The following is a 24,077-nucleotide window of genomic DNA, read 5'->3' on the forward strand; positions in this document are numbered from 1 at the left end:
AAACCCCGGCACAGGTAGACCTCCAGCAGAGTGTTTCCGACTCCCAGCTGTTTCCTGGAGACCACACCAGCCCTCTCCCCCACCCTGAGGTTGATCAGGCTCAGCCACAAATGCAGACAGTGGAAGGAGTCCAGCTGGAAGGTGACCGCACCTGCTGATGCCCAAGACTCCAGCATGCCAGAAGCTGTGCTGTTGAGTGCAGGGTGTGGGCCAGCGAGTTCAGGCTGCTCCGCTGCAGGGGCTCAGCTCTGTGTGAGGACAAGAACTATGGGAGTCCCCACTTCCAGGGCTGGGGCTCTCCAAAGGCCCCCAGAGCCATCTGTTCCTAAGACACCAGCGCCTGCACAGCATCTGACGGGTTCTGCTGCTCCATGCCTGGCGGGGCTTTCTTAATCTGTGGGAACCTGGCGCTCTCTGGGCCTGAAGACCCATAGAGGCGACGTGGATGCTCCTTGGGCTGAATGTCCACTTCTTCCCTGTCAAGGGGGCCAGGTGAGGCCCGGCACGCCCTGAGTGATCCCTGAAGCAGAGACGAATCTGTGTCAAGTGGTTACCGTGTGCCAGGCCCTTGTTCAACATGCGACAGAGGCACAGCCTGTGTAATTCCTGAGAATTCTGCTGAGACAGTTTAACAGAGACTCTTGCAACAGGGAGTGTGTGTGCTTGGGACTCTGAGGAAGAAAGCCTCGTTCCGTGACAGAGGAGGACAGGCGTGTAGAGCTGAGCGGGTGGAAAGAGCTGGTGACAGTAGCTGTTAAAAGGAGACCTGAAGGGATAAAAGGAGGTGGCCAGGAGAACAGAGCAGGGAGCATTCCAGACTCCAGGCACTGTGCGGCGTCCTCCCGACAGAAACTGAGACCATTTCTGAAGACCTGAAGGGTGGAACATTCAGGGTTCCTTGGGAGGCTGAGAACAGGGGCACCAGGGGTTCCAGGGCCTGGGTCGCTGGCTCGCGAGGAGGGGGCTTCGGTGAGAAAGATGCCCTGGAGGGAAACTGAATTTTGTTGGGCAGAGGGCCATATGGTCCACTCTGTGTGAGCACCTGGGAGTGGCACCTGAAGGGCCAGAGGATCTCCTGCTGTGGCACCTGAAGGACCAGGAGGATCTCCTGCTGTGGCACCTGAAGGACCAGGAGGATCTCCTGCTGTGGCACCTGAAGGGCCAGAGGAGCTCCTGCTGTGACACCTGAAGGACCATGAGGATCTCCTGCTGTGGCACCTGAAGGACCAGGAGGATCTCCTGCTGTGGCACCTGAAGGACCACGAGGATCTCCTGCTGTGGCACCTGAAGGACCAGGTGGATCTCCTGCTGTGGCACCTGAAGGGCCAGAGGAGCTCCTGCTGTGGCACCTGAAGGACCAGGAGGATCTCCTGCTGTGGCACCTGAAGGACCATGAGGATCTCCTGCTGTGGCACCTGAAGGACCACGAGGATCTCCTGCTGTGGCACCTGAAGGACCATGAGGATCTCCTGCTGTGGCACCTGAAGGACCAGGAGGATCTCCTGCTGTGGCACCTGAAGGACCAGGAGGATCTCCTGCTGTGGCACCTGAAGGACCACGAGGATCTCCTGCTGTGGCACCTGAAGGACCACGAGGATCTCCTGCTGTGGCACCTGAAGGACCAGGAGGATCTCCTGCTGTGGCACCTGAAGGACCACGAGGAGCTCCTGCTGTGGCACCTGAAGGACCAGGTGGAGCTCCTGCTGTGGCACCTGAAGGGCCACGAGGATCTCCTGCTGTGGCACCTGAAGGACCAGGTGGATCTCCTGCTGTGACACCTGAAGGACCACGAGGATCTCCTGCTGTGACACCTGAAGGACCACGAGGATCTCCTGCTGTGACACCTGAAGGACCACGAGGATCTCCTGCTGTGGCACCTGAAGGACCACGAGGATCTCCTGCCGTGGCACCTGAAGGACCAGGAGGATCTCCTGCTGTGGCACCTGAAGGAACAGAGGATCTCCTGCCGTGGCACCTGAAGGACCAGGAGGATCTCCTGCCGTGGCACCTGAAGGACCAGGTGGATCTCCTGCTGTGGCACCTGAAGGACCACGAGGATCTCCTGCCGTGGCACCTGAAGGACCAGGAGGATCTCCTGCCGTGGCACCTGAAGGACCAGGTGGATCTCCTGCTGTGGCACCTGAAGGACCAGGAGGATCTCCTGCTGTGGCACCTGAAGGACCAGGAGGATCTCCTGCTGTGGCACCTGAAGGACCAGGAGGAGCTCCTGCTGTGGTGGGGAAGATGGAGCTTTGAGTTAGGCCAGTGGCGCTGACCAGGAGAGGAACCCAGGGCTCCTGAGACTCAGCAGCAGCACGGCCCACAGGGTGTGTGGAAGTGGAGGGCAGAGGGTCAGTGAGGACCCCAAGTTTTCAGCAGAGTAGTAACAAATGGTGTGAGATGGGGGCTGTTGGGCCGAGGCAGGGCACTTCAGGGGCCATGCCAGGGCGTAAGCAGGGCAGAGCTTGGCGTCAGCTTTAGACCTTCTGCCTCTCAGTAAGCTGGTCAAGTCCAGCCAGGTGTGAGCTCCAGCGCTGGGTTTGTGCAGGGCTGAAATGTACTTTAGGTATTTTCTGAACCTGGAAGTATTTTAGTCATCTGAAATAAAAGGAAAAAACTATAAAAAGTTAGACTACACCTCTGAGGAAGAAGACTCCAAATCTGCTGCTCCAGACGTCGCCAGGAAAAATTGGAACTTAAAAAGGACAGCAAGAGAAATCCAGCGAGCACGTGTGCATGAGATGCAGACCTCCCGTCTAAAGCCCCTGAGGGAGCCAACAGCCAGAGGCAGTGGCCTGGAACAGAGCGTCTGCCACTGAATCTGCCCTCGGGACAGTCCAGGGGCTTTCTGTCTTTCTTTCGGGCCTTGTTGGCATTCTTTATTTTTTTCCTTCCTTTCTCTAACACAGCTGGAAGCAAAGGCAAAGGAGATAGTGAAGGAGGTGGGCTAGCAGGCCACTGGAGAAGCACAGCAGCCATGGGACGGGAGTCAAGAGACAGGAAGTGAGAACGTGGGTGAGGGGAAGAGAGGACGGGTCCCTGCTGCTCCACTGCAGGCACAGAGAGCTGCCTGGGGGACAGAAATCATGTCCCTGGTCTTGGCCAGTCATTGAACTCCTGCCGCAGTCTGGCTGGGCACAAAAATCACAAGCCACTCAAACAGGAACAAATTTTATTTTTGAAACTCCCGGCCAATGCCCTGTAAGCTCCCGGGAAATATGCCGACCCACACAGGGGGTGTTCTCCTGGACACCAACAGGAAATCCCTCCTCCGGAATTCCCTCCTACCGCACTTCTCCAACCAATGGGAACTCTCCAGGAGTCCCGAGCAGGCTGAGGTCAACAGCAGGGGTCTAATATCCATTTGAATGCAGATCTTAACATAATCATATCATCTCAGTGGCTTGCTGGTGTCACCTTTCAACCAAAAATGCCATGCATCATTACTACTTGGCTATGGCTCTTAGCAAACTCCAAATCCTCTTCACCCCAATCTGGGACAATTCTAAGGCTCTCTTCCCAGGTTCAGAGCTCCGGGACAGGCAGCTGCATCTGTTCTCAGGATGAACACCTACAGTCCAGATTCGCCCTCGGCAACCCTGCACTTTCCCCTCCCACCAACATGGTCAATCCCAAGAGCACTCTCAAGTAAACTCACCTTTGATTCTACCTCCCAGAAAATCTACCTGCTGTGGGTGCAGATGCGTCCCCCATCCCAATGTACTGGTGTCCTAAGCCCTGGTGTGTCCCATGTGACCTAACTGGAGACAGGTTCTTTGCAGGTATCATCTCTTTATGGCAAAACATTTCTGCTGAGCTTACATGCAATAGGCAGTGTCTTTCTAAGGAGAGGTCGTGTCCCGTGAAGATGGAGAGAGTCAGGACAGCACATGAGGCACACACTGAGGCAGAGATAGGACGTGGCTGCAAATCGAGGATGCCTCTGAGCGAGACCACCACTGAGAGCCGTGGCGAAGCAAGGGGTTGTGCTCAATCTCAGCAGGAGCACAGCCCCCACCCCAACTTTATTTTGGACTCTGTCCTTCAGAACCAGCAGAGAACAGATTCAGGTTATTTAAAGCAACCCAGTTTGGGGTGTTTGTGATGACAGCCACGGGGAGTTCCTACGCTCTCTTGCAACAGTGGGCACTGACTGTGGCCTGAGGAAGCAGGCACTGGTACTGGGTTCTCAGGCTGACTCGCTGGAGGGACAGTTGGCGATAGGATATCAAGCACTGCCTGTGGGTGAGTCCTATATGACCTAAGATAGAAGCATAATCTTTAAAAAGTTCCTTAGGTCCTTTGTTGATGTGGTTAGAAAGTTATGTGCTGCAATGTAGCATCACAGTCATGAGACTCATGATGTTTAGTTGTGATTCCAAAGCCACATACAAACCAAAATCATGGAAAATTCTAACTCTGGCATCTATTATGAGGAAAACTATTTTTGATGTTAAAATGAATAAAATACAAATTTTTTTGATGGCAACTGTAAATATATTATTAAATACAATTAACTGATAGTGTATCATGTTCAAAGCTCTCTTTAGCAGATGTTCTCATAAAGCAAAAGTTGTATCTCTTTAAAAATAAACAGCAGAAAAGAATTACATTAAAATAATATATAATGATGTTGGAATACAAAAAAGAAAAACTCTTAATCATATTCTTTTGTTATCATGATATTTTATAATACCCCCTGAAGAATAAAATTTTGGGGACATATCTTCACTCACATTATAAGATAATTGTTTTTCTAAGTTTAAAAGTAGCAAATTTTCAATGAAAAACAGAAAAAGTATGGAAACAACTCAAAGGAAATGTAACTTCTCCATCAGGTGACAAAGTGGCTCTGTTCATGGTATTATGCAGTGTCTGGTCGCATCTTTTAATTTAAAGAACAAGGTAAATACTCTTTTGCAACAGGCTTGTTTTCACTCAGAGGGCGTTGGTGGGATGCGCCCCCTCGGTGGGCTGGTGTTCTGTTTCAGGGGTTCTTAGTTCATCTCTGTCTTGGTACATTTTATAAGATACAAGGAAAAGAGGCAGGGAAAGCCAGAAAGCCCTGGAGTGTGGTGAGGGCCTCTCTGTGGCAACATGGAGCAGCAGAAAGGGGAGAGCTCTGTGCACAAGGGGCCCAGCAGGCCAGGTGCCCTGGCTCACGGCAGCTGGCTCCCCTGAGAACTGCTTGTTCCTGTGAAAACTACCTCAGTCCCTTCTGAGGGTGGGGCCTCCGTGGTCTACCGCCTTCCTCTAGCCCCTGCCTCAAAGGTCCACTACTACTCAACATCATCATATTTGGGACCAAGCGTCCAGCACAGGAAGCTTTGAAAAACACGAGATAGCCAAATCAGAGTGGTCCCCCCACCTGGAATTTTACCTAGTTTTATTTCATTGCTGCATGAAACATATTTCTACGTGTAACTCTGTGAGTCTCCCAGGGGCTTCCTTGGAACAAGGTCATTACCCAGAGGCCCTTAGGAGATGTCTATGACTGCTGCCAACTGGGCAGAGATGGTGAGTGGAGATGATTCTGCAGGTGGAAGGACTCAGCAGGCCACGCCAGGTCAACAATCTGTGCCCCAGGCTGTGCACAGGAATGTTTAATGCCCTTAGTATGAAAAAAATGTCTAAAAATCTATATTAATCTTTGCCGATTTGATGAAAGGCATTAATTTGGAAATGTAGTTCAGAAACACTTCACTGTGCAAGAAAAAAAAGACATAATGCCAAGACGAGAAAAGCATATTTTTGATGATAGTATTGCGTTGGTGAATATTGTATCACATTCCAACAGTGGGCCTGTGGGTTCCCGACGGGTCTCTGCTGTGCCACTGTCTTCCAGTGTGCAGGGTTGGTGGGGTAGGGTAGCGGGATATTCAGTATGATCTGCCTTGAAGCATGTGCTCAGCATTTGATTCAAGAAAGTTTGAGCAGCAGGCATGAAAAAGTTGGTTAAATATTGACTGGCATGTAATGTAAGATATTAGGGAAATGTAAAATAAGACGATTTGCAGGCCACTGCAGCTGAGTGCTGTCATGACTGATTGCAGGAAATGCATTGCACTTACTGACCATTTTGTACAAAGGTGCTGTTGAATGATTTGTATGACTTTGATGGCACAGAGTTGAAGTTTGATAACTTCATTAAAACATGTCAGTGTGTTTCCTTTGGGGGGTCTAGGCTTGGTGGCAATATCTCATTTATGGAATTCCATACCTTAAAAACCAGAGCTTTGTGGGTCTTGTGGTTGCCCTCAGAGGACAGGGCACTCCTCACCAGGACTGGCCACACACCCATTGAGAAAGTGGGGAGAAATCCACCACGACTCACTCGCCACCTTCCTGAGGAGCAGGGCAGGCTCCCAGCCTGATCCCAAGGGGTTTGGTAGGAGAAAAGCTATTTTTGTTGTTTTCTTGTTGTGCTCAGGGAATGGGATGAAGGTTTGTTTGCATGGGCCAAGGAGGGACCTTACCTTCAAAAAGAACTCTTCCTGCTGTGTGGACATCATTCCTCCTCTCTGACTCCTTAGAATTCCTTAGGGGATCAAGGATTCCTGAGGGGAGGGTACCACATTGCTCTTGCTGGGTTCCCTGACCAGCAGTGTTGTGTTGTACTGGCCATCTCCTCTGTCCTGCACAGGGCACCACAGAGGCACAGAAGAGCAACCGTGTCCCCCACGCAGTTCCACGGTTGTAATGGCTCTGGACCTATGTGCTAACTCCAAACGCCTTCAATGATCAGTGAACCATGAAGTTCCAATTCTGCTTCACATCCCTTGTCAACAGATCTATCTCTAATTTCCACATGATTAAGACAAAAATGTCTTTTTAGTGAGGGAGCTGATTTATTTCCTAGAGACAAATATGTGAAAACTATGAAACAAGTCAAGTTAGCCCAGGGAAAACTTAAGCTCCACAGCGTGGCTAGGAAAGAGCCCGTACCTACAGATGAAGGATCTCATTTACGTTTTCTCCCCTGTATGCTAAGAAAACGTGGAAATCGTTGTGGTTCAGGTTTTCTCCCCTGGGTCCGGGCACAGGACTCCACAAGTGCTCACAAGCCCTCCCTTAATCTAATCCAGGTAGCTGGAGAGGCTTAAAAATATTCCCCCTATGGCAAACACACACCATCAATACTAAGACGGCATTGCATGGCTTTGAGGCAAGATACTAAGGCAGAAATTTGAGAGCATTTCTCCAGAGACAGGTGCAGGAGAACCGCAAAGAAAAACATGATAAAAACCTCCAATCAAGCCCAGGGTTTTTTGGCTCAGTCCTGTTTTGTTCTATACTTTGTCCAGTATGGTCCACAGTAAGGTGACAAATACCACAGTTGGTGCCAGTGAGAGAAATACTACGAGAAGAGGACTGTTCTTTCCCACTCTGCCCTGGACAGGATCGATGCCTGGCAAAGGCCTTGTAGCAGAAGGACCCTGTGGCCCTCCACCAAGGCTCTTGAGAGAGTTCCTGGGGTGAGTAACGCACCTAACTAGTTGGCAGTGCATTTAACATGGAAAAGGAAGCTGGAAATCTACTTGTCTTTATCTAAACATGCTGTAACATCCCTCTCTTGCTATTTTTTAATCAAATTATAACTTAGTTTAAAAAGGTAAGACTCAGACATATAATCCATTTGAACCCCAAATCCCTAATCTATCATGTGGGTGACAGTGTTTCTGTGTCAGGCTACCAAGTATTGAAAATTCAGACATGCCAGATGGAGTGGCACACGCCTGTGATCTAATGGCTTGGGAGGCTGAGGGAGGAGGATGGCGAGTTCAAAGCCAGCCTCAACAATCGTGAGGTGCTAAGCAACTCAGTGAGGCCCTGTCTCTAAATAAAATACCATATAGGGCTGGAGATGTGGCTCAGTGGTCAAGTGCCCTTGAGTTCGATCCCTGGTACTCTGAACCGCCCCCCCCCCCAAAAAAAAGGAAAAGTCAGACATGAGTGTTGTCATGGAGAAGCATCTTCTGATGAGCAGTTCTAATGCCCCAGGGAAAGAATCCGAGAAACTCCCTGCCAGCTGTGGATGTGAAATATGAAACACACGCACATGGTCAGCTAGTCCGAGCTCACTGACGTGTGGCCGCCCGCCCAGCCCCAGGATCAGCTGTCTGCGTGGGAGCCAGCTATGCAAGACCTGCCTTTCTTTCACTCTGGAAACGGGCCGGGCCGGCAAGGAAACGCCTTGGTTTCTCGCCCGCTTGTTTTCTAGGAGTGCTCAGGGATGCACTGAACAAGTTCTGCTCTATTCCCTTGAAACGTGGGCTTGCTGGTGATTTGCCCTATATTTGTTCAGAGGCCGATTAATGGACCCAATCTATCCTGAGGATGCATCTCAGGTTTTGCCTCCTGTAAGTAGGGATTTTACTTATTTATTTATTTATTTTTTATTTACTAATTTATTAACTTCTAACTGCCTTTGCCCTGAGGAGCTCATTAAAATGAGAAATAGATATAACGTACTCACGGCTTGGTTTGGCAGTTTTTCTGTATCCTAGGTGCTGCTTAAATTCTTCAGCGTGCTCTTCCATCCTAGAGGATCCCGGGAGCGCTGGGCAGTAATAAAACAATAAAACACCGTTCGCCTTGAGGGTCAACGAGAAGGCCGATTGCTCTCTGCTCCTTTCCTTTTACCTTGAACGCTGAGCTGAGCTGCAGAAGGGTGGACCCTCATGGTGCTGGAGGGCAGGCAGTTAAAGAAGGGATAAATCTGGAGTCACATAGCAAAGGCGCACCCTGACTCTAAAGTTATATACAACTCATAAGCTACGTGCCGTAGACACCAAGGTGAGCAGTTACAGATGAGAATCCGAGACTGGGAGAGGCGGGCACACGGAGAGCAGGAGGTCTCATGGTGCAGAAGCATCCAGAGGGCTTGTGGGAACAAATGGCACTACATTAACCACGGCGGATTGGGTCCCAGGGAACCTTTTTCCTGCAGCAAGAGGCAAGGGGGTCAGCTGGAGGCCAAGGCAGGTCCTGGGTGACGGGCTGCAGATGCCATTGTCTGCCCAGGACACAGACATCCCGTCTGAGTGAAGAATCACCTGGTGGGGAGCAGGAAGGTGGCCACGGAGGGTCTGGAGGACAGAAAGAGTAACAAATTAAGGGGTTCTGACTGCACCCCTCAATGCGGGTCCTTTGCCCTCTTCCCCCAACGTGTGAAGATGATTTAGAACTCGATGCTGAACATAAAACCCGTTAGTGGTAGTCAGACCTTGGTTTAACGGGGTGGAGGGCCTGGATGTGAGCAACGTGGCTTCAGTGCCGGCTTTAAAACATGCCCTGAGGGTAGGAGCTCCACCTTCAGGACTGGCCAGCTGGCCCTTGTGCTGTCCAGAGCACCTGCCCTGCCCAGAGAGGCCTGGACAGGAGTGAAATAAAGGAGTGTGAAATGCAGCCCAGGGCTCACGGCTGTGGGCAATTCACACACCCTGCGTTGGACCCGCGACGAAGCCCGGATGAAGCCTTCATTTGGGAACTTTGTGCTCCTGGTTACGCTGATCCCGAGGGGTTCGCAGATAAGAGCAGGAAGCCATTTGACAAAGAACGGACTTCTTCTGTTTGAAACACCTTGGCCTCATGCAACCTGCCTGGCTCAATAGCTTCTAAAAATAACCCTGTGTAGACACGGGTGTTGGTGTTGCGGACGGTGCCCGTGGTGCCCTTTGAGGTCAGCCTGTTCATGACTCAGCGCTGCAGCAGCACTCACCCACCGCCCGGCGGGCTGCTCTTCGCACTTGCTCTGCTATTTTCTCTGAGCCCAGGAGATCATTACCCTGCCCCAGGGACTGAGGAACTCTCCTTCCTTCATTCTTAGATAAGAGGGAAGATTGGGGGAACCTTGTAACCAAGAGGACACCCAGGAAATCTGGGCCCCGTCTGCACTGTGCTGAACTGCAGGCGGCTGTGAGCACATCCCTGGAGGTCAGCTGGCCGCACTGGGGGCCCAGACTTGACTCTCCTGCAGTGAAGGGGCTGCTACCACCAATACCCTCAGGACAGCAGGCACAATCCAGAACTCTCCTGGGCAAGCTGGACAGAGGCACTCCCTTCCTCCCAATAAGCCGATGGTGGTCACAGGGAGACCGTCCTTCACACCTGCAAGGGCAGCTGTTTGCCTTAAGTCTGGCAATTCCAGGTATGATTTCATTTGGAATAAAACTCCTTAAGGGGCAAAGGACATGGCTGAAGACCATGAATCCAGTGGTCTGGGAAGAAATGGTCCGAGGGGCCATGAGCACTGTGCATCTCTCTGAGCACCCTGGCTTAGAGCAGAACAGAAGTTCAGATATGGGAGCTAACTGGCCAATCCCAAGGAGAGGGTGACTATGAGGAAGGACTCAATGGGACATATCCGTCACTTGTAGCAGGGTGAAAACAGGCAGCATCAACTGTGGGAGAGCAAGGGAGAAAGCAAGGCAGAGCAACGGAGACAGAGAGGAAGGAGAGAGAAAGAGGCGGAGATGGTCCAGAAGCCCCGGAGGCTGGGTTGAGCCCCCCAGACCTGCAGGCCTGGGGACTTGTTTGGGAGCCCTGGCTTGTTCCACCCAGTCTCCTCCACGTCTCTCGTCGCCCGTCCCTGGTCTGGGTTTCCTCTGCTGCCCTCTCAGTGCGTTTCTTCCCTGGGTACAGCCGAGCAGGTGCAAGGCCAGGCTCCGAGATCCCACCCTGTGAGCAGGAGATGCCTCTCCTGCTGGGTCCAGTGTCTAAAGCTCCCACAGTAGGATCGGCCCCAGGAAACGTGGTGACAAGAGGTCCGACTGCCCACAGAGGACAAGGACATGCCACTGCGTCCCTGCGTACCTGGCATTGCCCACTGTGCATCCGTGCTGCTGCCCGTCTTCCTGGACTGCCCCTCTGCCTGCCTCGCGTGTTCTGCCTTCAGACCTCACCTGTGCCTTTACTTCCAGGGCATTAGGCCCGTGTGCTGCCTGACTCAAAATCCAATGAGAGGGTTCTTCCCACATTTCCTTCAACTGGAAACGGCTTGGGGACAGGCCCAGGGGAGCCAGTGGGAAATGAGTGTTTCAAGGGCAGGAAGCAGGCGGCCTCATGCTGGAGCTCAGTGAGATCTTCAGGTTGTGGCATAGGCCTGTGACTTCCTACGCCCTCCCGTGCATCACTGGCAGCCAGTGGTGATGGTGACGGTCACTCAGGTTTGCCGAGTCCCGACTGAGTACCAGGGGACGGTGGCGAGCATTTTGCATGAAGTGTCTCATGGCATGTCCACAGCCTTCCCGGGGGTTGGCCTGCTGTTACCCATGTGCAGGGAGAGGAGGCACAGACTACCCCACAGCGGGGACCAAAGCGGGATGAAGCCACATCCTGTAGGGACCCACCTTGCTTCTCCTGTCAAAGCTGCATGGAACCTTTAAAAGACACAATATTGGTTTGCAATATTACAAATACTATATGGATACATTTTTAAGTCTGTGAACTCAGCGCTGTGAATCTTGTACATAATTAGAATCTCTTCTCTTTTTCCTCATTAGCAGATGCTTTACTCATTCAGTCTTAATATCAAGGTTAGACAGAACTTGACTAAACACTTAAACCCCCACATACTCAAGGTTAAATGTAACATATGCTTTATTTTTGAGCCCTAATTATAGTTTGAATTATTTGTCTCATATATCATAACTCCTAAATACACAGTGAGAGGAAGAAATTGGAAATTTAACAATTTTTGAATGAATCAAAATCCAATTAGATAATCATCTGATTTATATGCTAAATCTGTGGAGTGAAGCACAGTGCACAAAAATGAGCTGTAATCGTTTTGGGAAATGTTCCAGAGAAACCAGAAAGACATGACGTGCCATGAATTATGACTTCCCTTCCTCGTTGTTTCTTTAGGTTTTATAATTACAGTATCGATTGCCCCCGAAGTTTCATCCTTGACTAAGTGAACACAACCTGCCTTCCTGGCTAAATCAGCAAACACATGATTGATCCTAACACTTCGCACCAGTCAGTAACCAGAGAACCACCCATCACCCCTTCTGGGCTTTTCTCTGGGTGTTCTGGATTTGTGAGGTCAGCGGCTGGGGCGTACCCTGTCCTTCCTGAGTGGGTGGAGAGCCTCATCCCATTAGCCCAAGGCAGAGGGCGCTATTTTCATGCTGGCTTCTTTTCTGTTAAGAGACAGGAACTGCTGTGCAGACCCACAAATCAAACAGTTCAGCGTTCATCCCTCACTCGGACTCCATGGTGCCTCAAGTGCGGGGGACAACTGTTAACTCACCAGCAGGGCACCGTGGGAATTCCTCGAGAGCACCTCTATATAGTAGTGTTATTGGTACACTCTCTGTGCAAGAAAATGCAGATTCAATTTATAGATCCTTCTTAGAAAAATAGCAGACCCGGCCAAAGGTTGGCCACTGCAGCCAACCTGGATTTGAGACTGCTCAGGACAACACAGCCCTCAAATATGCTTGTCCATGCCATAGGCCACCTCTCAGGGAGAAGGAGCTTCCTAAGGCCCAGAGGCCTCCACCAAGGAACCCCAGAGATCTACAAAAGATCTCTTGAGGTGGCTGTATTGCAGCCTCTCTTTCACTCTGTAGCCATTTTCTCCACATTGTAATATGTTTTTAAAATCCATATATATTAGTGAGGCATGGTGGCGCATGCCTGTAATCTCAGCAGCTCAAATAGGCTGAGGCAGGAGGATCTCAACTCAAAGTCAGCCTCAGAATCATAGGAAGGCCCTAAGCAACTTAGCAAGACCCCGTCTCAAAATAAAAAATATAAAAAGGGCTAGGGATGTGGCAATGTGGTTAAGCACCCCGGGGTTTAATCCCTGGTAACAACAACAAAAATTTATACATATACATAGATATAGATATATAGATATGTTATTCTTTCAAAGTACTTCAGGGCAAACATAATGTTCAACCCATTCAGGAATGACTGAGTCGTTTTGGTTTCACAAGCAGTGACACTGCTTCTTTGAATAACCGCTGTGGAGAGCTGTCCTGCCCCATGCTGTAGGTTTCATCATAGATCCTCCCTGACCACAGTGAGCTTTCCCATCTACATTATTTGCTTAACCAGTGGAAAACTGAATAAAGCAATAACTGTCCCAAATACTCTGTGGAGTCTTCACATGTAGTCCGAAGGCTTCACAAAGCCTGTGTTTTGTGTCTTGCTGGGGCTTGACTCGGGCCTTCCCTACGGCAGCCCGGCACTACACCACTGAGCCACATCTCAGCCCACCCGGCCTCATGTCTTAAGAGCCACGAGAGTGGTGCAGCTTGGCTGAGTGCAGTCACACACAGGAACACGAATGGGGACCTTTTTTGGTCACTCCTAACAATTAACCTAACATTTTTCAAGAGAGCATGACAACAAATAGAATCATACTTTATGTTTTTATGTTAGAAATTGTAGTAACAGAAACTTTTCAAAGCTAATGATTTCATATAAATATGAATATTATCTAAGGGATGTGATATCACAATATCTTAAATAATAATACAATTTGGACTATGACACATACATCCAAAATGTTCTTGCAGAATCCATACAGAAGCATAGAAATTAAAATTTATTGTTTCAAGAAAAGAGTGGATAGTCCATTACTATCCACTAATTACATATTACATATATACACATATTCAATGTGTTTATACACATATATCAATCATGAAATTTAACAAATGAAAGTTCTTATCATTGGTAAGATGAAATTACACATTTAAAAAAATAATATCTTATTCATTTTCAGTCAAATTCATTAATTTTAAGATAAGCAATATTAAAACACTGATATTTTACAGTTAAACATAAAAAAACAACAACACTAAAAACACCTCTTTAAAAACCACAGCATTATCGACCTTAAATCATAACTTGGCATTAGGGTTGCTCCAGTATTTGAAAATTCTGTCTTGTAAAAATTGCTGTGAAGAGGGTCAATGGCTTGGGCATGAAGATGCAGTCTGAGACCCGGGCAGATCTAGAGCAATGGATCCTGCTGCCTGTCGCCCGGCCCCTGGCTCGGGACCTGGCCCTCAGCACAGTTCGGTGGCAGGAGCGGGGGACCTGGGCCTGTACCTGCTCCCCCCTGGAAGTCAGCCTGGTGCCCGGGCATGAGGAGTGCCTATAACCCAAGCCCAGCAGGACCCGAGGTCCAAGTCTCCGAGGCCTGTCAAAGCTGGCACTGCTGAAAGGGAGGCCACTCGAGGAGTGGAAAGGAGGCCAGAGTGGCAGGGAGCTGATCAGCCTTGTCTTTTCTTGAGAATCAGAATGTGGGTCAGTGTGGTGAGGAAGAGGGAACCAGATGAGCGAGGTGGGCTGGAGTGGAACCCTCCCACTGCAGGGTGCCTCCAGTCCCGCATGCTCCTTACTGGGGGAGCCGTGAGTTTTGAAGCTGCTTCCCTGCACTCACTAAGGGGAGCTCGTGAGTGTCACAGGGCCAACAGGCCGGGGCCCGCGTGGGCACGGGACGAATTTCACAAAATGAATGGCTTCTGTTCCATGAGGAGCAGACGGGACCCACCTCTGTGTGCCAAAGCACTGTTGCCCCAGTCCGAGGGAAAGGGGTCTCAACTTGTCCCACACTGGGGACCAAATCAAGCCCTTGGTGATTTCCATCAGCTGTCAGGAGCAGGCAGATACTTTTGCAGGACTGGGCAGGAAATTAGGCTATTAAATTACAGCCTTTCTCCAGAGGCCCTGTCAGGCCCTCCCCTTCCTGCAGACGTTCTATCAAAGCCAGTCATTGTGACCATTTATCTTGCCAAACTTAAAATACCTTCTGCAGAACTAATTTTTCCCTCAGCACTTGAGGTCTTTGTACTCTCTGTCTTGCTTCCCTGATCTTGTATGGATCTAAGATTAATTTGCACTAGCGAGGAGTTCAACAACAAAATCAATTTCAATTGGGTCAGACGGGGTCACCCCGGGCCCAGCAGTGTGAGGAAAGAAATAGATTATTATCATTCTGGGAGCACAATGCTAAGGTTCAGCATGAGGGGAGGGAAGAGGCACATTCCCATAAAAGCAATAAATAATTCTTTCCAAACTGTCAGGAACAAATAGGAATTGGCTTGTTTTCCACCAGATTTCAAAAACCACACATAGGCAGGCAAACTATGTTCTCGAAGTGATGCAGGAAAAATTAGCGGATGTGATTTGGCGTGTCTTCGGTAGAACTGCACGAGGCATGTATATCTGTCACCACCCTGGCTGCCGAAGGCCCCTGTTCTAGGCATGCACGAATCTGTAGGAACAGCCTCCAGCATCCCAGGCACCCCAGTGTCGGCATGCCAAGCAGAGCTCCTACACACAGACGAGCAGCGGTTACACCCCTCACCCGCTGTCACTGGAGTGTACCAGCACTGGGAAAGGAATCCAGTGAGTAGATTTAAAGCGAGGTGTGAACATCATTTTCTTGGAACATTTTACTTGGTCATTGAGGTTTAAAAAGAAAAGAAAATCCAGACGAGCAAAGTAGTTTTCTTCATTTCTTCTTTTAAATTGCAAAACCTCCAATGGTTCTCAGTTTAATTGGCATGCAAATGTGCCATGTAAATAGTCCTTACTACCTGGTGCTCCTCCTAGCTGGAATGTATTAGAGGTTACTGGCCACGTAGAAATGCATCACCCTGGATACTGGGAGGGACGAAAGGGGAGTCAAACTCGGGGTCTTGTTCTCAGTAAGCTAATGTCAGAATGACCTCCCAGGTGAGAAATCTGATGTCAATAAAGTAGGTGTACTTAAATTAAAAATACAGAATTCCACTTACTTGTGCAACTGACTACCAGGTAGCTGTGTGCTTTCCTTCATTGACTGCCACAGGGACACTGCAGGATCGTCCCGTGGCCTGCCTTTAACTGTGCAGATAAAGACCGGTTCTAGGTAATTTAAACAGAAGTGGATTTGTTCTCCTTGTTGATCCTCAGAAAGACTGAAGCCTCAAGATGACCACCACAATCACCTGGAGCTTCTGGACCTGCCGAAGACCAGGGACTCCCCACTGAGAGAAGCAGCCCTGACATTCCTGGCACTCCCAGGGCCCGGGCAGAACAGAGTCTCACACACCACACGGAGCCTGTCACAGGCGTGTTCCCAGTCCAGATGCCAGGTAATCTGCTGGACAGAGCAGGACGCACATCAAGAATCTACCTTCAATCATGTCCAAAAAGGACAGTATTTAGCTTCCAAGCCTCTGCATCCCTAATGGGGGCTACACCAGGCAACCAGCATTTCTGCCCGATGTTACCATTTTTCATGGGAAAGATTGAATTCAGGGAGGTTTTTATATACAAAAATGCATCACAGAGCATGTTAGTAGGCTAGGAGTCACGTGCCTTCCCCAAACCTGTAACCAGTCCATGACCCTACATGGTCTGCGCACTGAGCCAGCTAGGCTGAAAAGCACAGACAGGAGGGACACATGGTATTGGGGGTAAAGGGCAGGAAGATGCAGATTCTGTGAGGAGAGGGAATGTCTGAGTGCTAAGTCTCAGGTTTTCTGAAGGATGCAGCCATGCTATGTATTCTTTGAGAGACACATGGAATCTACAAGAAGCATTTGTCTTCCAAGGAGAAATGACTAGGGTGGGATGCAGGTTTGTCCCGTACAGGTAAAAGAGGAGGGGTGGGAGGAGGAGCAGGAGAAGGTGCTTCCTGGTGGTGCGCACCACCTCGCAGACTGCTTGTGAAAAGCACCTCAGGCCTTCACCACGGCTCCACAGACCAACCTGTGAGCTCACATCTGAGATCAAGTGCTGAGAGGCATGCGCGCTGGGTTGGACAGGCATGCTACTCGAATGCTGTTAAAACAATAAGATACTAGAAGACAATGCTCCCTGAAGTGGTTAATGCATGACACAGGGAGAGAGCTGTGTGGCCCTTCATGGCTGTCATGCTGTGGAAGACACTTACAATGTTACAATGTCTCCAACGTTACAATGTCTTTAAAAAGCACATAAATAAAATTCACATGGCATACCTATGCTCCTTACATGGGCCATAAGCAATGTTGTTTAAACTACCCAAACATGCAGTCTATATGTAGAGCATGTGTAGATATACGTGGGCACACTGTGTCCTCTGTATGACATCACGCGTGTTGCCCAGGCACATCCATGCAGGCATTGGACAGCGTGTGCCATGAGTTTTTATATGTGTTTCTTTTGGAGACATATTTATTGTAATTCTAATGTATTCTTGCATTTCTAATTCTTTTGACATTGCATACTACAGTTAATCTGAAAATATCACAAAAATTTAAAAAAATAAAAAATTGTCTTCCATAGTGAAAGGATTTCCATGTAGTGTTATGTAAGAAAGATGCAACTTGTCCAGGCTCACTCTTCGGAAGTGCCGGCCTACAGGACAGCTGTCCTAGCTCTCTATTTACAAACAGACAGAAAGTAAGAATTGTGTGTGTGTAACCTAAAACCATGTTTCCTTAAAACTTACTTTTCTAATTGGTGAAGAGCTTAACATGTTAGTATTTCTGGCAAGAAAATAAATAAGATAGAAGCAACTTCAAATCACTGTGCGGTGACTTGCTTCAGCTCACAACACACTGGGTTTTCCCAGCTGGAGGTTCAAATGCCCATGCCATACCCAACCATCCTGGCCTCTGTTTTCAAAGTGTGATTATTATTTAATAAAGGGCCTGGTTCCGTGGGTCCAGCCAAAGGTCCTCATGAATCCTGACTTGGCTGTGTGTCCCCCATCCTCCAGCTGTCTGAGCAACAAGGGCACCTGAAGGACAGGGGCTGGCCTCTCGGGTGTCTCAGGCCAGCCCTCTGCACTGAGCTCTGCTCTGCTCGCCCCTGACCTACGTTGTGAGGAGGCCTGCGCACGAGGACACGGCCTTCCCCGAGCTCTCCTGCTGGGCTCTGGTGCCAGTGCTGCCCTCGGCATCCAGCTTTGCCCTGCAGCCCAGCACGTGCCCAGGAGCACTGTTTGCCCTGTGCTGAGAGGAAGGTCCCTGGCTGGGCCTGCTGAACAGAAGCAGCCAACCCTGAAGAAGGGCCCTGCCAGCTGGGCAGCACACGCTCTTGCGCACCTGGCCTGGGACTGGTCACTCCCCAGTGCTGGTCCCTGGGAGTTGTAGGAAGGTGACATTGCTTTTCTCCTTTCTTTTGTGTCCTCGGTTACTTACCAATGACATGTGCATGACTCTGAGAGAGGCTATGCCTGCCCTGCCATGTCGCGTGCTGGCCTCGCAGCCAGAGAGCTGATCTGCTGTCTGGAGACACAGCTTCTCAGGAGGAGACACCTCTCCATCCTTCAGCCGGACTCCTAACTGGTGCTTCCAGGCAGTCTCTGGTGGGAGGCCTGCTTCTCCCTCCTGGTGCCCTCCTCTGGCTCCTTCTTAGTTCCCACCTGACTCACTCCCTGGTTGCTTCTGTTTCCCACCCACAAACCCCCTGTAAGCAAAAACTTAGGCACATTTTATTAGGGATTTGAATCCTCTAACTCAAAATGAAGCAAACTCGTTTCTGCTCTACACAGTTTTCCTTGTATCTACATGGACCATTGACTTCTCTGCCAATAGAGTAGTTGCTTTGAAAGGAAACTTTGACAGATCTGCACCAGGTAGGCCTCGCGTGTCATGCTCAACCAGCATATTAACCCAGTTCCAGCACAAGCTGGTCACCAGGTGCTCCTGGTGACCCTTCATTTTCCAGGAAGCTGTGGGTTGAGCGTGGCATAATAATGGGGTTCGTTTGGCCCTGAATGGGACACAGTGCAGTGCCCTGGTGTGACCTTGACATAGGCCAGGCTCTGGTCCAGAGCTCACACCAGTCTGGAAGGCATCATGGTCCAGCTGAGGAGTGCAAGCGCCCTTGTCTGCTGCAGTCTGGCTGGGCACAATCAGGAGCCACTTGTCAAAAGAAACTAACTTTATTTTTAGAACCACACACGCCAAACAAAACAGCCTCTCAGGAAAAACCCTCAGAGCCTCAACTGCCACCACCGGCTTTCCACAAGCCTCTCTCTCCCACACAAGCTTCTCTCCACCTCCCACAATCCTCCTGCTCTTGAGGCCAATTGGCTGGGTCATGTGGGCGGAGCCAAAAAAGTCCCCCAATGAGCAGCTCCGTGGTCTGAAAGGGCAGGGAAACAGCCCAATGAGCATCACCGCAGAGGAGCCAATCAGCTAGATGTTGCTGGGGCCGCTGTGAGCCAATCATCAGCCGGCAGCTGGAAGTTTGCTGGCAGCTGGAAGTTTGCTGGGGCCCCTTCGGCTGTGGCTCTCAACACTTGTCCTTATCTGTACACACGTGGAATAAAATCCCGAGTGAAAGGAAAGCAAGGAACCGGGAGATGGTGCGAGAGGACAAGGCCATCTCTCCATAGACGGGGAGGCAAAAAGGCTTGGGTTCGGGACTTTTATGGGGCAGGCTCAGGTCCTGATGCTGGTGGTTAAGCTTGGGGTTGGTGTGAGGGAGTGGTGAGTCTTTCTTAGAAACGCCCAAGGGCGGGAAAGTGAATTTTTTCTTAAAATGGTGGCTGTCACTAAAGATGGCCATCCAGATGCTAAGCAAGGACCTTACACTGAGGACCTGAGAAACATTGTAGCATGACTCTGGGGTCCAGATAAGTTTTGTTTGATTTAGAATTTCAAAACCCTTTCTTGTGGTCTCTGCATATTATTTTGTGACAGATGCCCTACATGACTGAGAGAAAAAATAAAAGTTAAAAACCTAATTATATCACATATTAAAAATAAAAATACATCTTTTTAAAACAAGTACTAGTGTTTTCTACAAGTCTAGTTTTAGAATGCCGTGAATATATATTCAATATTTTCTTGAATAGTTCATCAACTTTAGGGAGTATTTTCTTTTGAAATTTTCCTACCAATTATTCTCAAGTTGATGGTGGAAAACCTTGGTTTGATTACTTCCTGCCATTAGTAATGGATGGCCAGATTTTATAAAAGATTATGGATAAAGAATTTCACAAAGTATCATTTTTTTTTTCAAATCAATGAAATGAAGAGTTAAAAGAGAAGTGAGTTCAGGGAAGGACTCTGTGGCTGAACCTATTGCTGTGAGGACTCCAACATGGTTGTCAAGGTCCCCATCAGCCACGAAAACCCTGTTCTGGGTGTCGGTGGCAAGGCAGCCGGCGGGAGAGGGAAGGGCCTCGGCGTTACACAGCAGCTCAAGTGCTTTGCAAGTCACAGAAGCCACTGAGGTGAGCTTGCACACAAGTGATGGTAGTGATCACAACCTTAGCAATAGCTTCGAGGAGGAATGAGTAACACAGCTGAGGGGCAGAGAGCGTGGAGCTGCCAAAGGGCCGGCTCACCTGGGAGGTGCCATTCAGGATCCCAAACCCCAGGTCCCGGTCTCCGGGGTTCTGGGTAGCAAGGACAAATGTGGCAGAATTTGGTAAATGGTGGATGCTGTTGTGACAAAATGTGGCCCTGTGAGTCAGAGCACTCCCAGGAAGTGCAGGCCAGCCAGCCAGCCCTTTGGTCTCATCCTGCAGAGTGTGCACACAGACCCCGGGCTGCTCCACGCCAGGGCGGAGACCAAGGTTCCCGGGTCCCCATCTTCGTAAGGCATCGGGCAGGACGGTTTGCAGAGACTGTATTGGGTCTTCACTGTAGGACTACCCGTGAAATACCCCGTGTCCTGATTTCAATGTGAAGAAACCAAGGTCGGGAAAGACAGGAGCCCACCAACAAAGCTGAGGGCGGGGGCTGTCCACCCTTCTGCAGGTGGTCCTGAGAGGGGAGGCATTCGCGGAAATCGGTTCCCATTTCCACCAAGCTGCTGCTGCTGTGCTCCTAGGTGCACACAGGAGCACAGGAGCACGTGAGAACAGCAGGTCCAGAGGGGTCACTTCTTCCCACGGTTGCTTTCAGAACGATTCTAGATCCTGGAGATGGCCCAGGATAATGGCGAGAAGGTGGCGGGCAGGATGCTTTCTGACCTGAGGAACTGTGGCCGGGTTAATTCCCCTCTTGTAATTCACACCTGACACGGGGACAGCGATAGCTTCTACGAGGGGGGAGGGGGTGTAACATGGACTATATAAATTAAAACAGTGCTGGGTACCCCCTTACAAAGATATGTTTTCTTATTTTAGAATTTATTATAAATAATATTGCTTTGAGGGTTAGAATAAATACTTTAATTTTGTTCTTTACCCACTGGCACTGGGGCAGACTGAAGGCCCCTGTGCAGACTCCTCCTTTTGAATTAAGCCTCCAGTGGTGGAAAGAGGCACAGCTGGGCGTGCTGCAGCCTGCCTTTCAGGAGGAGGCAGAGAATGACTAAGGTAAAAATAATAGAATAGAAGTCTTTGATTTATACTTAAAATTACTTTTGTTAATTCAACTATGACATATTACTCATTAAATATTTAGAATGTAAATAAAAACATACACCTGGCAAATCTCATGCAACTTTTTAAAATTCTTTTGCCATCCCATGTAATAGAAATAGAAAAAGAATGTTGAGTTTACTTGGCAGTGGGTTACTAAAGCCCAGGGAGAGTAAGAGTTGATACAAAGGGGAACTCTCTTTGTGAGTAGAAATGGGATCCAAAGCCAGAGTTCTTGGATTCTTCTCTGTGTGGCTCAGTCTCCACCAAACCGTGTTTACAAGGGTATCATGTGGCTTTTTTTTCCCCCTAGAATTCTAGGCTTAATTCTTTAAGAAGACTCACTTGAGTGTCCCTAACCACAAGAGCTATGTCTAAGGACACCTCTCCTTCTGGGCCCTCCATTCAGCTGAAGCAGAGGGCTGCTGAGCAGGTGGAGAGGATGACCAACACTGTGAGCACAGGGAATGACCAAGGATGCAGTGGACCCACCTGCACACCCACATACACACACATGCACACCCACATACACACACATGCACACCCACATACACACACATGCACACACACACAAAGTTTCCTCTATGGAAGAACCTGGGTCACTAGTACCATAACTGTCTCCTGCCTCAGGTCAGGCAGTGGTCTCTCCCTCCGCAGACCACTGGGAGATGTTCCTTTTATTTTGGTAAAGTACTTTAAACATTCACTGTCAAACTTTCCAAAATAGCACACGCTGTGTCTTGATTTCCTATTGTCTTACCAGATTTGTTTCAGAGTAGCATTCATTTGCTAAACATTGTTTGTCAAAACATTGAACGAAACTGTAATAAAGAGATCTTTTTTCTTTTTTAAAATCATGATCAGGTTCTGAAGGAGTTTTCATATTAAGGAAAATAAGAATAAATCTCATAGAGATAAATATTAGAGATAATAGGGAGCTCCATATGTAGGAGACAGAGAGAGAGTGTGTGTGTCTCTGTGTGTGTGTGTGTGTGTGAATTGTACCTTTATGTTATAAAATATTTTCAAAACATGCATGAGAGAATTGTAAATAAAAACAAAGCCTATTTTCTCTACCTCAAAAATCATCATGACAATTGTTGCTGTATTGGCTTTTTATTCCTTGGTTGTGTAAGTGGACACACAGTGGACAACCTGTGTCACGGGCTCTCCACGTCACTCGGCCTTGTGTGTAACTACACTGCCATCATCACATTGCTCCAGTCACTGCTGGATACCCCATTTTATGTGATCGTCACACTGACGTCACCAGATCTCTCCCAGCTAGTGTTTTGTTTTCAAGGTCTTATTCTAGACGTATGCAGTAGATGTTCTTGTTGGTAAATCTTCATTAAAAGTTCATTTATCCTTACGACAGAATCCCAGTAGCAGAAGACTGTGCTGTGCACGGGTACCATTTGCACCTCCGATGGAGATGTCAAAGGTCCTCTGTGAGGACACCACGCCTCTGTGTTTTCCTTGTGATGTGGCGTGTCTGCCCCCAGCACCCTCCTGTCACCAGCAGGCAGCACTGGAAGCACCGTCCATCAATGCAGAAAAATGCTGACACATTTGATTGTAACTCACTGTGTGTGTGTCAGTGCCTGTGCGTATTGGAATGTGTGTGTATATATACCTGTATATGTACACACATGTACACACATAAGCATGTGTTTGCAGGTAGCTGTGTGTGTACACGTAGGCCTAGACTGGGAAAGCCTGTGGAGAGTTTTGATCAGTGCAAGGTGAATGTGTATGTGTACATACCTACATATGAATGTAGACGCATGAATGGCACATGCATTGGCTTGCATGTGTATGTATGCATGTGTGTAATTGCATGAGATTGTGCACATGCACATAGGTACACACGTGGGCCAGCGTGTTGATGTGTATTTGTACCACAGCATTTGAAAAGCATGTACCTTGAGGAATACCTCACCTTGCAGTAAAACCTCATAAAACAGGGATGCTTTTTCCATTTTGTGTGAACACCTTTTTCAGGCACCAGTTTATGGAAAAGGTGCAGCACATTTGTGTGGCCTGCTTGGTTTCCGCTGGCAGGGGAATGTCCTGTGTCCCATGCCCTGGACAATCCTGAAGTTTACAAAAAGTCAGTGTGGTATGCCAAGAGACGTCTCTACTTGTTGGGATTTGCATTAATTTGACTATTTGAGAAATGTCAGGTGCGTCAACTGTCCCTGATGGCTATTTTTTTGTGTGCTCTTTACTCTTCATGTTGTGTGCCGTCTCGTTTATAGTATTAGAAATATATTTCTCAAAATATTCCAGTGTTTTCCTTCTTTTTTTCAATGTGAAAACAGCTGTGCCGTTTGATGCCTGCAAATGGTTGAATTCCCGTGTTCGGTCACCTGCTCTCCCTTTGTGTTTATTTTTCTTAAAAAAACATTTCTGATTCATTTTGGAGCTAGTCAGTCTTGATAATTAATATTGGAAACTTCAAATCGAGGGCAATATCTCCAGTATTATTTATTTAGAGATACACCCATCCTCCCACACGGATGGTATGTGCTAATTTTTCAATGTGACGTTTTTCTGGACACTCCTTCACATTCTTTGCCCATTTGGGGATATTTACCACCGTACTTTTGTTATTTCAGAGTTCAAGTGTGCCTTTGGGTCTCCTAGTCCCATCGCCTTTATATTTCTAATCTGTAGTTTCCTTTGTTCTTATTCTGATGCGCTCATTATGATCTTCCAAAAAGTGAGGCAGGTTGTTCTAAATTCATTAACT

General features: G+C 48.7%; 1 protein-coding gene across 1 annotated transcript; it reads right to left on the reverse strand.

Moving 5' to 3' along the window:
* Nucleotides 1-325: 325 nt before the first annotated feature.
* LOC139701850 (snake venom metalloprotease inhibitor 02A10) lies at nucleotides 326-20,756 on the reverse strand. The gene is made up of 6 exons (XM_071601980.1): nucleotides 20,676-20,756; nucleotides 20,300-20,350; nucleotides 2,009-2,230; nucleotides 1,383-1,943; nucleotides 1,154-1,317; nucleotides 326-476 (listed from the first exon to the last, which is right to left on the reverse strand). Exons 1-6 carry the CDS (start codon nucleotides 20,754-20,756, stop codon nucleotides 326-328), a joined length of 1,230 nt encoding a protein of 409 aa, XP_071458081.1.
* Between the last annotated feature and the right edge of the window lie 3,321 nt (nucleotides 20,757-24,077).

Source organism: Marmota flaviventris, chromosome 14, assembly GCF_047511675.1.
Source record: "Marmota flaviventris isolate mMarFla1 chromosome 14, mMarFla1.hap1, whole genome shotgun sequence".
Taxonomy (NCBI): domain Eukaryota; kingdom Metazoa; phylum Chordata; class Mammalia; order Rodentia; family Sciuridae; genus Marmota; species Marmota flaviventris.